This window comes from Aspergillus piperis (genome assembly GCF_003184755.1).
Source record: "Aspergillus piperis CBS 112811 unplaced genomic scaffold BO85scaffold_6, whole genome shotgun sequence".
Lineage (NCBI taxonomy): Eukaryota > Fungi > Ascomycota > Eurotiomycetes > Eurotiales > Aspergillaceae > Aspergillus > Aspergillus piperis.
Window position 1 is genome coordinate 234,801 of NW_020291596.1, and position 12,185 is coordinate 246,985.

The window sequence follows — 12,185 nt, forward strand, 5'->3', positions numbered from 1 at the left end:
AGCCATATTCAACTAAAGTTGCATTCCTCCATCTAAGTCAAAAGATAATATTCAAGCATAAGGAAACCCAAGCGAGATCGCCACTAGCCGGAGATAAACTAGTCCCGAAAGATAAGCACGTGGCAAACATCCGCTCACGTGGTCGGCAAAACGCAGCCCGGAATTTGCCCTGACGCCGAGATGGATCGGCTACTTCCCCGGCTAATGGCAAGAGTAGATGGCGGAATGTCAATTTACCGATAGCATGGATCGATCGTCTGAGCCCCGAGAACGGAGTCGACAGGCCTGCGAGCCATGTCGGTAGGGTCTCTTGTTCGTCACGAAATGTCTAGACTTGCTGACTCTATGACAGACGCAGAAAAACAAAATGTCCTGGAGAGAGGCCGGTTTGCTCAACCTGCCAAAGATTAAAACACCAATGTGTTTATTCACTCAGGGACCGAGCAAGCGTCACATCTGGAAGGGTGACAAAAGCGTATGCGTCTGTGAGCCATCCTGCAGCTACAACAGACCTTAATCCTAATATCAGACTAGAAGAGCTACCCAAGATCGGCTACGGATACTCGAGTCACAGGTCAATGATTTGTATGGTGCGCTATGGTGTGCATATCCTTTACCCTACATATAGGTCCCTGTACAGTCGACTGATATATCGTCAGCGCACGCTCCAGCAGAAATGGCGAACCATCACCGGGGACTCCTGAGAGCAATAGTACCTCGCAGAGAGAGCTGGACTGGCAGGTTCCCGTGCGAGAGTATTCTAGTGATATGTCTACCTTCTCACCAACAAAGTAAATGTCCTAGTGCCACCGAAAATCGGTATCTTGGCTAACTAGTTAAGTCCACATCCACCCACAGAGACATTGCAGCACTTTATAGAGGTGTACCGAAAAGTGCTACATCTGCAGCCACTACCACTGTTCGACATGCATACACTCCAGTCGGATTTAGCTAAAGCGCCAGACTTTCTTCTATGGAGTTTCTTAACGCTTATACTACCATTTTCAGGTCATGAATTCTACCACGGCAGAGAGATAGAAGCTCGGAAATTCTATTCTCAGTCCGCCGAACAGGCAGTAGTGAAAATGGCCATCGAGGGCGTATCACAAGTGGAAGTACTGCAGTCGCTGTGCTTGCTAGCCCTACGGCACATCAAAGGTACGCATTTCCACATTAACCTGAAGACCTGTTCTAAACCCCGAATAGAAGGCAATCAAGCCCAAGCCTGCATGACAATTGGAATGGCATCCCGACTCCAAGCATTCCGAACCCTACAACACAACAACACCAACCAAACAGAAACCAGAGACCTCACAATCTCCCGCTGCCACTGGAGCATACGCATCCTAGAAAGCATTTTCACCCCACAACTCTCCATCCCATCTCCACCACAAATCCCAACATGCCCCGAATACCCCTACCCGCCCAGCGTACCCGTCCCACCCCCGCTCCCTTCCGCATCCCCTACCCAAACCGACCCCTTCGACACCACCGACCCAACCAACGACCTTGGAATCGTCGCCTACGGCATCCAACTAATAGTCATCTGGGGAGAAACAGCCTCCTACCTCCACAGCATCCGCACGAATCCTAACCTCAACGAAGAAACCCCCTGGTCCCTATCCTCCACCTACTCAAAGCTCAACCACAGACGCAACGAACACGAAACCCAACTCCCAGAATCCCATCTCCTCCGCAACGTAGCCTTCACCAAACGCACCCGCGCCGAAATCTCTACTCACCGGGAATACTGGACTTCCTGGATATCGATGCAAATCTTCTGCCATGCTCTCGTCGCAATCCAGAACCACCCCTTCATCCACCTCGTCATTCTACGCGGGAACCGCGGCGTCTCCCAGTCCCGGCTCTTCCTCCAACAAACAGTCGACCACGCCTTATTTCACTCTGAATGGGTATTTCGACTCGTCCAAGCTTGGGAGAACTTCGACCTACCGTTTCACGACCCATTAATAGCCCATTTAGTAGCAGCTACTGCGTCCATATCATGGATATTCCAGTTCGCGCGGGACAGAGGAATCGGAGAAAAAGCACGAGGACATCTCGTCATCGCAGAGAGATCATTAACTCGAATGTCAACGATCTGGCCGCACGTTTCGCATAGGCTCAAGACCCTCCATGCACTTCAGGCGTCGGCATCTGTGGCGACTACGAACCCGTCTATATCTTCGGAGCATCAAGGTGCAACGATAACGAAAGGAACTACGATCACTATCCAGCCATCGCTGTTCTGGGATCTACTCGATCCGAAAATCTGTCCTACGGAAACGCCGGGATCGTCCGGGCTGGCAGCTCCCGGTGCTAGGATGCGCGTTACAACGCAGTTCATGCATCCGCTTAGTGAGGATGAGCCGTCGGTAGGGCAGGCAGAGAGGGGTGTGGGTGGGGTTGGTGGTGGCGGCGAGGGTTTATTACCAGATGTTCATGCGCATGAGTTGGAGCAATTGTCGTTGGATGAGTTATTTGGGCAGTTGGGAGATGATGAGTTTACTTGGACGCTTTGAGTGCTTCGGTAGGTATGTGTTATGGCAGTCTTATGGTAGTCTAAGCCGGTTATGCTATGTACCATGGAGCATTGAATGGAAGTAAGCAGAAAAAGGTTTTGATACATGTACAAAATGTATTATCACAAAATAAGAGAAGATGAGAAGTGAATATAGTGCATAGAATGTCGAATATTGACAGACAGACAGACAGACGGACAGGACATATGAGCTATGTCCGGTCCATTGAAACGGGAGCACTGCTCCACAAGATGCACACAAGCGGCACGCTGCAGCGCACCATGATCCTCATCTAGTAAGGAATCTGCTGGAGGAAGTAGTCCATCATGAACTTAACCTGGTCGGGGTGAGCAATGGGAACATTGCCGAAGTAGTTACCCAGCTCCATGACGATCTGGGTGCCGTTGGGGCTGTTAGGGGCCCAGTTGGGCAGGCTGCCCTTGCCAGTGTAAGAGCCACCCTGGTTAGGGTTGAGGGTCTTGGCGAAGTTAGCCCAGTAGGCAGACATCTTCGCAGCGATCTCGTAGTCGGCGTCGGTGAAGGGGTAGGTGTCGGCGTTAGCGTAGAGAGCGTTCAGGGCGTACATGATCTCAGACTGGTGGAAGGCACCCTGGTCCTGGCCTGGGGGAGCGTGGGTCCAGTAGTAGGTGTAGAAGTCGGACTCGGCGGCCTTGTACCAGTCGGTGGCGTAGGCCCAGGAGCCAATGAGGGAGGCATCACGGGCGGCGGCGTTCCAGGAACGGTCGGCGGTGCTCTGGTTGTTGTCGGTGGGGTAGAGCTTGATGTAGCGGTCGAAGAGGTCGCCGTACTTCAGGGAAGTGTAGTTGAGGTATTCGTGGACGGTGTAGTCGGTGGTGGTAGAGGCGCCGGACTCGTCCTTGGTGTTACCGGTGATAACGGGGACGTCGTTGGCAGGGCCGTTGATGAGGGTCTCAAGGTAGGTGGAGGGAAGGACGTAGTCATCCAGGACGGGCTTGAAGATCAGGGGGTAGCCTGCGGAGAGAGCAGTAACCCACCAGATCCAGGTGCCGTTGACACGGTCCTGAGAACCGACGAGGAGGTCCTCCATGGAGAGCTCACGCAGCTCGGCTAGGGTGGAGACGTTGTGCGCGCTCTTGTAGGATTCACCGTGGGTAATGGCGGTAGACATGTTGACGTAGGAAGTAGCCAGACCGGCAAGCAGGGGGTCATAGGGGTAGCGGATACCAGACTCGGAGATACCACCGTGGAAGTAGCCGGAGAAGAGAGGGCTGTTGACGGCGTGGTAGACCTGGGAAGAACCGAAGGACTGACCAGCAACGATGACACGGTCAGGGTCACCACCGAAGTTGGCGATGTTCTTCTGAACCCACTTGAGAACCTCCAGTTGATCCAGGACACCATAGTTGCCAGAGGTGTTGTGACCGGTGGCAGCAAGACCCTCAGCGTTGAGCTCGGGGAGGGCGAGGTAGCCGAAGGCATCGTCACGGCGGTTGAAGGAGATAAGGATAACATCCTTCATGGCCATACCGCCACCATACCACCAAGCAGTATCACTGGTCTCATCGGAACCCTGGTTCCAAACAATGACAGGAAGCTTGGCGTCAGCCGAGGCAGCATTGGTCCAGATGTTCAGGCTGAGGCAGTCCTCGCTGATATAAGTCTCGTAGTTGCTGGGACATGCAGGGCCGAAAGAGGTGGCGTTCAAGGTCGTATTCCAGGGCTCACGGGGCTGGGGAGGCTTCCAGCGGTTCTGGTAGCCAGTATCAGCAGCGAAGGGGATACCCAGAAAAGCGGTGACATTGGACTCGGTGGTGCCGAAGAACTTCTCGAGAACAGTCTCGTTGGTGAAGTACTTGAAACCCTTAACAGGACCGTAGTTTGTCTGGATGACCTGATCCCAGAGCTGGGCCTGAGCGGCAGCAGCGCCCAGGGCCACAGCGGCGAGGCCCTTGGTAGTGAATGAGGGCATGCCGGAAAATGCAAAGAAAATGGGAAGGAAGGATGGAGATGATGATGAGGGAAAAAGAGTAGCAAAGTAGGTGGCGATCGGCATATATATAGGTTCGATTCGAGGTGCCTTTGCAACAAGCGTGGCCAAGGATGGAAATTGAGACCCACCCGGAAGAAACAATGGAATGAGCTTAATGGCTCTCAAGCAGTGGAATGATACAAGCCCTGCCGTTCCGATAAGCCCGAAGGTGGTTTGAGTGCGACAAAGTGCTAAAACCTCTACGGGATGAAGTTTGCCCATGTGGAGACTTCGATTGACTACGCCAACCGATGACGACCGCACAGGAAAACTAGCATCGACGAGACCGTTGAGAAGTTGCGAGAAGAATACCCGTCTCAGATACATGAGGACGGTAGACATTCTGGGAGAGGTGGCGGAGAACACTGCCGGTTCTGCAGGCCGAGGCCGAGGGCAGCCAATCTTCCGTGTATAGTTTTCTCCGCACCCCCTGCCGATCAGAGAGGGCTCGACCTACAAACTACGTTCGATACTGCGACTACTATCGTGTAGTCTATCTATCTATAGTAGAGAGGTAGATTCTCGTTACGCACTTTTTAACTTGTATGCTTATGTGCATATTGTGATCTAAAAAGAGTATTGAAGATAGCAGCATCACAGCGCGGCCAACTCCCTGGCAATTGAACCCTGACCTTGGGAACTTGCAGATTGCCGGAACTGAAGATTGATAGTGTAGAGACCCTCGGCTCGGCACCTACAAGGCTACAACGTAGTTGGGATACTATTTCTTATTAGGACCCACGTTGGCCGCGCGTTTCAGTCTGGGGTGCTGCAGACTTCCTGGGTTGTGCTGAACAAAAGAAGGTAAAAGTGATGATGCAACCCCGCCGAATGATCGCCAGGAAGCCTACTGATAATGGCATATGCGGCCGAGGCTCCCCGCAAGAAGGAAAAGGGTTGGACAAACCCTGAAGTGGATCCGAGTGGATGCGAAGGATACCTCCGAGCTCCCGCGCGGAATCTCGCAAACTCACCCCAAATCGGGTATGGCCCGGCCGATTCCGGCAACAAAGTCTGGTTGATCTTCACCACAACGCTGTCTATTTACGGGGAAGAAATTGCTCAACTTGACCTCCACTGCGGCCTATCTTGAGCATAGGCTGTTTTTTGTATACGCGTTGTCACTACGATGGCCATCTAGTGTTGTTTCGCAAGCCTGTTGAGAGATGAAGGGTGCAATACGTCAAGATATCACGCTGTCTCGGACATAAGAACTCGTCAACTTCGCGAAGAACGGCTGTTACAAGTAGCTATGTTTGTGCCTGCCGGCTCACACTTCCCCATGGAGATCCACGCACGCCCATGTCACAATGTGAGTGACATTAGGCTTGAGATCTCATCGGCTATTTTGGCACAGACGAGAAGAGGCTTGAACCCCCCTCTTCGGCACGCGAACTTACTATGGACCGCTGTTCTACGATCGAAATATATTCTCGAGTGCTGAATGACTTTTGAGCTACATTTTAAAATCAGTCTCCATCGCCAAGAAACTGGACTTCGTATACTGCTGTTAATTAGTCCCGAGCTGATGTTGCCACGCAGGGAACACATTGGATAGCGTCTAGGGCTGAGGGATCTCTCATTCAATCGGAATAACATAGAGCTATGAAACACAGAACTAGCTCTAGGCGAAAACAAAGTAATGCAAGGTACCGGCGAGTGGGACGCCCTCCCTGTCAATTGTTGAGAGTGGAGCAGGCCCATTCGCGTAATTCATAAGATCATACGGCGACAACCTAATTGCCGCTTATTGGTCTATAGATAGTAGCTAAGTCACCTCTTAGCGCGCAAAAGGAATTATGCTTATATAAAAGTGTGCGTTTACATTTAGGGTTGATATAAAGGAAGAGCGCCAGTCCTTCGCCAGCGAAATGTCATGAGCCAAGAACTGACTGAGAAATTTCAGTTTCAATGTGTGAATTACCTTACCTTGACTGCAATTTTCACTGGTTGTATAGGACAATCATAGCTTTGATACACGCCGTCATGAATGATTTGATATGTCTGTATAATTTCGCGCGCTGGGTTATCCCGGCTTCCCTTATCAAGTGTTCTAACTGACTGTCACTGTCAATCAACTCTCGAGATGTAAGCTGCTATCACTCACATAAATTTACCGAAAAGAGCAGGTGATTTATCGGTGTATTTGGTAAGACAGAGATATAGTTCAGAGCCATTCTGGACCTTGGTTTCCACACAATGACCTGCGATTCTCCGGGGAGGGGGCGTTCTATTTGTTTGTATAAAACATGACCCTAGGCAACCCGAGTTTGTCCAGATCGCACCTCTCCACTATACTACTGACACAGAGTAACTAACGGAAATCTGCACCCTGACTATTCCGATTCATTGCATGTCAATACTCATAGTCTAGCTGAGCACATCACACATTGATCACATGCTTCACAAACGAATTCCACAGTCAGGAGCCCACGTTGAATCCCTGTCATGCGTATTCTCACGCCACCTGAATACCCGTGGTTGGTAACCTTACCCTAATATACCATACGTTCTTGAAGATATACAATCACCAGATGGGTGTATCTACGAATATGTGAGAGAGTTCACCTAGTTCTAGATCATATGTAGTAAGATAAGTCACTGCAACACTACGACTAGGCTACCATATTGTAAGACGCATAGCTTAGAGGATAGGAAAATGGATGCTTTATGTAATAGCCGATCGGAAGGACCCATTTTTCAGGCTATTTATGCTTCACTTTGGCTTGATCGTTTGCGGCCTCTCTGCAGGGATTGTCAACTACGGCATGCCACTGGATGAATCATAAGCAGCTGCAAGGATGCGTCTTGTGATGTACAAGACAGGGCAATTATTCGGGAATGGGGAGTCGGAATGACAGAAAGTACCATCCTAGATTGCCATCCTCGAGTCTTAAGCTGAAACCGGCATTTCCGTGAACTGATCACAGTGAAGGCGGGTCAGAGTCATGGTAGTTGTCTGGGGTGCCCGAAGGTTTCTTTCTGTCTTGGAAAAAGAACACAACCATTTGATCCTTCTCTTATCACTTCTTCTACCACATCACCAGTCATGCTAGAAAGCTCATCTCACACAGCATTTGCGACTTCAAGTCACCATTTCCGGGCCTTGGAAAAGCGCAAGGCAAATCGTCTTACAACTCAGAGGATGAACTCACTGGCACACGAGGCAATGATGGCCACTTCGGTGAAAAGAACTTCAATTGCTTTTGAGAACGGACCCAAAATTGAGGGCGATATACACCAAGAGAACAACCGAAATATATCTGCCATTGGCAATGTAATATGGGTAATCACTTTGTAATGCTCATGTACGTACATTTGGTGACCTTGATCAGTTGGCACAGCCTCTAACAGGACTCTTTTACTTAAGGATTTGTATGGAAGGCACAGAAGTATGTGGCTATCTCGGAAGAGCAAGTTGACAAGGGATTTCACTTGATAGAGCAATCCTCAGTGCAGATTTTCTACCAATTTTTCGAGGTTTTCCCCTTTACTTCATGCGAATGCAGAGGTAACTATTCTTTAGTGCAACCTGATTCTATTGTATTGAATACCAACTCCCCTATTTTATTCTAGTTCCTTTTTACTATTATTCAAGATTAATATCTTATTATTATTGGGTAGTACAATTTTACTCGATTGTGTTACCAGTAGCTCTAATTGACTTCAGGCTATGCGGTCTAGTCAATGATCTTTCTTGGAGAGGTAACAACATTGCGTTCAGTAGTCTTGTAGATGTGGCCTTAAAATTTCCCACTAATAGTGATAATTTTGAAGTTAAAGAACGATCTGGCTGCTTGAAGGTTGGTCGACTGAGTGCGTTGGTTGTACTAAAATTCGGTAATGATTTGGGCGTTCCGGGGGATGGGGGAAGAGGGGAGCGAGTAGGGTGGAAGGAGACTAACTGGCATGAATGAGCACTAAGTCCCGAAAAATATAGAGAGTAAAACTGAAATGCAAAAACATACAACAGAAGGGATTCGCTGGTGGTCACCCACCCAACTACTAACCTCCCGGCGTGTGGCTTAAGTACGGCTGAGCGGACGGGAAGCCCTGTTTTCCACACCCTGTGGTCGTATGTACTTGAATTCTGTTATACGCAAATTATATGCTAGTTTCCATGATTTTTGCTGCCTAATTCTGCTGCTGGTTGATGTTTATAAATTCTTTGGAAGTGGACCGTTGCTCAGCTTCTGTTTAAATAGTCATTAGAATGGGTATCCCCACCCGGTAATTTGTGGCTAGGCTTTCGAAGGAGATGGGGCAGAGTGAGGTCACCGTTTGCGCTTCATTAGACCATAACCGAGGTAGTCCGTTTATATAACGCGTCCTCATAGTGTGTGATTGCCCACAATATAATGACGCCTTTAAAAGAACGTGCGAACAAAGAGGTCTCCGTGTGTTCAATAGGTTTATTCTTTTCTTCTTCTATATCGTAGTGTCTGAGCAGTATGTAGAGCGCATAATTCATCAACCTGCACAATTCGAACTTTCTGTAAGATACACTTTCCTGGATAGAAGAGTAGTTATAAACAGCCTACCATACAGTCCGGGTGAATTATCCTTGTCTTTGGTCCTCCTGTCCGTACTAATTCATCGTAAAGGGGCAGTGCTGGCAAGGAAACGTGCTGAATACCCTTTCAGCACGATCGAGTGAAGAGTGGCGCAAAGCTGGGCGATCGACCTGCCAGTAAGACTTTCTGATAGAGATTCTATAGACATAGAGTTGTATTAGTGATGGATATCATTTTCTGACGAATAAGTTGTCGAGGCCATATCTGGAACGCGGGGGAGATGCGGGATAAAGTATGGAAGGTGGTTCCGCTTGATATGAACAATCAATTGTGCCCCACAAAACTATCTTTCTGTTTTCGCGGAACAAGCTGCCTTATTGATCTGTTTCCCCGCATTTTCGTATCCGATGCTCTGAAGGCTGTTACAGCGTAATCTATGGTTCTATAGGGTTGTGCCAGGACTGGACTATGCCTAGGAGCGCGCCCGATAAATATTGGACAGCCAATTCTCAGATTCTACCATTCTGACTCTTGTGCTCTTATATGCCAAAATTCAGCCTGCCATGAAGAAACAATTAAGTCTTGATAATAGTCCGGAAGACATCCTATCAGCGGAGTCACAAGCTGGCGAGCTCTCCTTCTTGGAACCGATCCAGGATGATGCGGTATTCGGTGAAATTCGCGAAGGAGATACCAATTATCGTAACGTGAGCTCCCTCATAGTGTATCCGAAAAGCTAGCCTGTACTAACGAAGCCCAGGTGAGCTGTATAGGAACCGTTGCCCTTATGTTGAAAGTGCAAATTGGCCTTGGAGTTCTCACGATACCCAGCTGTTTCGACATTCTTGGGATAATACCTGGAGTTATTGTTCTGCTTGCAATTGCAGCCACGACAACCTGGTCGAATTGGATGGTGGGCGTGTTCAAAATACGCCATCGTGAGGTCTATGGCATTGGCGATGTTGGAAAGATGCTCCTTGGGCGAGCTGGATACGAGCTGTTCGGCGGGGCTTATATCCTATGTGAGTGATTATGGTGCTTAATAATTCAATCTGGCTTGTATCCTGACCTACTGCAAGACTATATCTTCACTGGTGGATCTGCTCTCTTGAGTATCTCGATCGCCTTTAATGCGCTCTCTGATCATGCAGCATGCACTGCCATTTTTGTGGCTGTTGCAGCCATTATTGGCTTTGCCTTCTCTAGTATCCAGACTCTTGCCCGTATAAGCTGGCTCGCCTGGATAGGTGTATCGTGCGTTATCATTGCAGGCAAGTGTGTTTTTGCAGATGCGGACTTGGATTTGGTCTAACCATTGCCTAGTATTTATTGTAACGATCGGTGTCGGGGTCCAGGGCCATGCACCCATGACTGCAGGTGTCATCCCAGAATCCGACTATAAGCTCTTCGGCAGCCCAAGCTTTGTTGAGGCCATGACTGCCGTGTCCACGATAACTTTAGCCTACGCCGGGGCCCCAGCATTCTTTAACGTCGTCTCCGAAATGCGTGATCCGCATCTCTTCACTAGATCCCTCACTATATGCCAAGTTATTGTCACGGCAATCTACATAGTGGTTGGAACAGTTGTATACTACTACTGTGGTTCCCATGTAGCCTCACCAGCTCTTGGCTCTGCTGGACCCTTGCTCAAAAATATTAGTTATGGTTTTGCGCTACCAGGGTTGTGTGTTTCTGCGGTCCTATTTCTTCACGTGAGTCTTCATTCCATTTTAGTCCCTGATTATACCCATCTAAGACCCCCGACCATATACAGTTACCTTCTAAACACATCTTCATGCGCATTCTCCGGGGCTCTAGACACCTTACTGAGCCGACCCCAACGCATTGGATCACCTGGATAGGCTCTACTTTCAGTATAACTACAATCGCGTACATTGTCGCCAGCAGCATTCCCGTATTCAGTGATCTTGTATCACTTGTTGGAGCTCTTCTGGCCACATCATTATGTTTCCAGCCTATGGGGTTTATGTGGCTGTACGATAACTGGGGACCTGGCAAGCGAGAGAAGTCTATGAAGTGGTGTTTATGTGTGGCCTGGTGTGTGTTTATAATCCTAACTGGGTTCTTCTTGACGATCGGGGGCACTTATGCTTCGGTAGTGAGCATTATACAGTCTTACCAGGAGACCGGAGGATCCTCTGCTTGGTCTTGTGCCGATAATGATAACTAAGTGACGTTCAGTCTTTATGGCTATATGCAATTGATGAGTTGAGAATTGAGAGGGATTTCTTGTAGCATAGGCTGTTACATTGGGTGGTGTTCATGCTTTCCTTCACCGTTGTTCACGCTCTGTAGCAGACGAAATAACTTGTGGGCATCTTGGTATCCCGAATACATCCCATATTGCGGAATGCCACCTAGTCTGATAAGTGAAGCCCAGGGTAAACACAGCCTACGGATTATACTCCAGCCTGCAGCAGTGGAGGAATGCGAGCTGCAGCAAGACTTGCCGGATTGGAAACTCCCGCGGAGCCACTTGCCGTTTCCGCTGGAGATATCAACCACCCTTGATAAGATAAGGTTCAGCGTTCCATGATATCCTGTGTAATCGCTGGACTAGAGATGAAGACTGATACGAGGCAGTAAATTTATCATCAGTGTAGAGCGACCAATGTGATCTTGCTTTCAGCAGCAATATGTGGGTCTTTGATCCCGTTGTCTCCACCGTGGTCTGTTGTGGTGATTGCAGGGTCAAACATGAGTTAGTAACAGGGAAAAAAGAGCGTATAACCCTTTTAAAAGTTACTCTAAGCACATACGACCATAGGGTGTGGAAAACAGGGCTTCCCGTCCGCTCAGCCGTACTTAAGCCACACGCCGGGAGGTTAGTAGTTGGGTGGGTGACCACCAGCGAATCCCTTCTGTTGTATGTTTTTGCATTTCATTTTTGAAATCATTCATTCCTATGTGCACATACGATATATACCATGGAACAAACAAACCATTTGCATTGTGGCCATGTGAAGTATGCGCCAGGCATAAGTTACGAAGCCTCAGAAAGTAAAGGCTGTCGCCAGGGGAGTGATATCACGTGTGGACACGCATCCATAACAGATCATTGATTGATCTTGTCACTCATAAGCGAGTGGGCTCAAAATACGGCCCAGATCGCTGGAC

The 12,185-nt window shown here is 48.9% G+C and overlaps 3 protein-coding genes across 3 annotated transcripts; 2 read left to right on the forward strand and 1 right to left on the reverse strand.

Annotated features, from left to right (window-relative positions):
* Window positions 1-1,085: 1,085 nt before the first annotated feature.
* On the forward strand, window positions 1,086-2,522 carry BO85DRAFT_368910 (fungal specific transcription factor domain-containing protein; the record flags this gene model as incomplete). The annotated part of the gene is made up of 2 exons (XM_025655894.1): window positions 1,086-1,158; window positions 1,207-2,522. The coding sequence occupies 2 exons, from the start codon at window positions 1,086-1,088 to the stop codon at window positions 2,520-2,522; spliced, it is 1,389 nt and encodes a 462-aa protein (XP_025516877.1).
* A 292-nt stretch (window positions 2,523-2,814) lies between these two features.
* On the reverse strand, window positions 2,815-4,473 carry BO85DRAFT_437053 (carboxylesterase/lipase family protein; the record flags this gene model as incomplete). The annotated part of the gene is made up of 1 exon (XM_025658605.1): window positions 2,815-4,473. The coding sequence occupies one exon, from the start codon at window positions 4,471-4,473 to the stop codon at window positions 2,815-2,817; it is 1,659 nt and encodes a 552-aa protein (XP_025516878.1).
* A 5,137-nt stretch (window positions 4,474-9,610) lies between these two features.
* BO85DRAFT_458159 (amino acid transporter) lies at window positions 9,611-11,238 on the forward strand (the record flags this gene model as incomplete). Its single annotated transcript, XM_025661565.1, has 5 exons — window positions 9,611-9,754; window positions 9,808-10,069; window positions 10,127-10,324; window positions 10,371-10,759; window positions 10,822-11,238. The coding sequence occupies 5 exons, from the start codon at window positions 9,611-9,613 to the stop codon at window positions 11,236-11,238; spliced, it is 1,410 nt and encodes a 469-aa protein (XP_025516879.1).
* Between the last annotated feature and the right edge of the window lie 947 nt (window positions 11,239-12,185).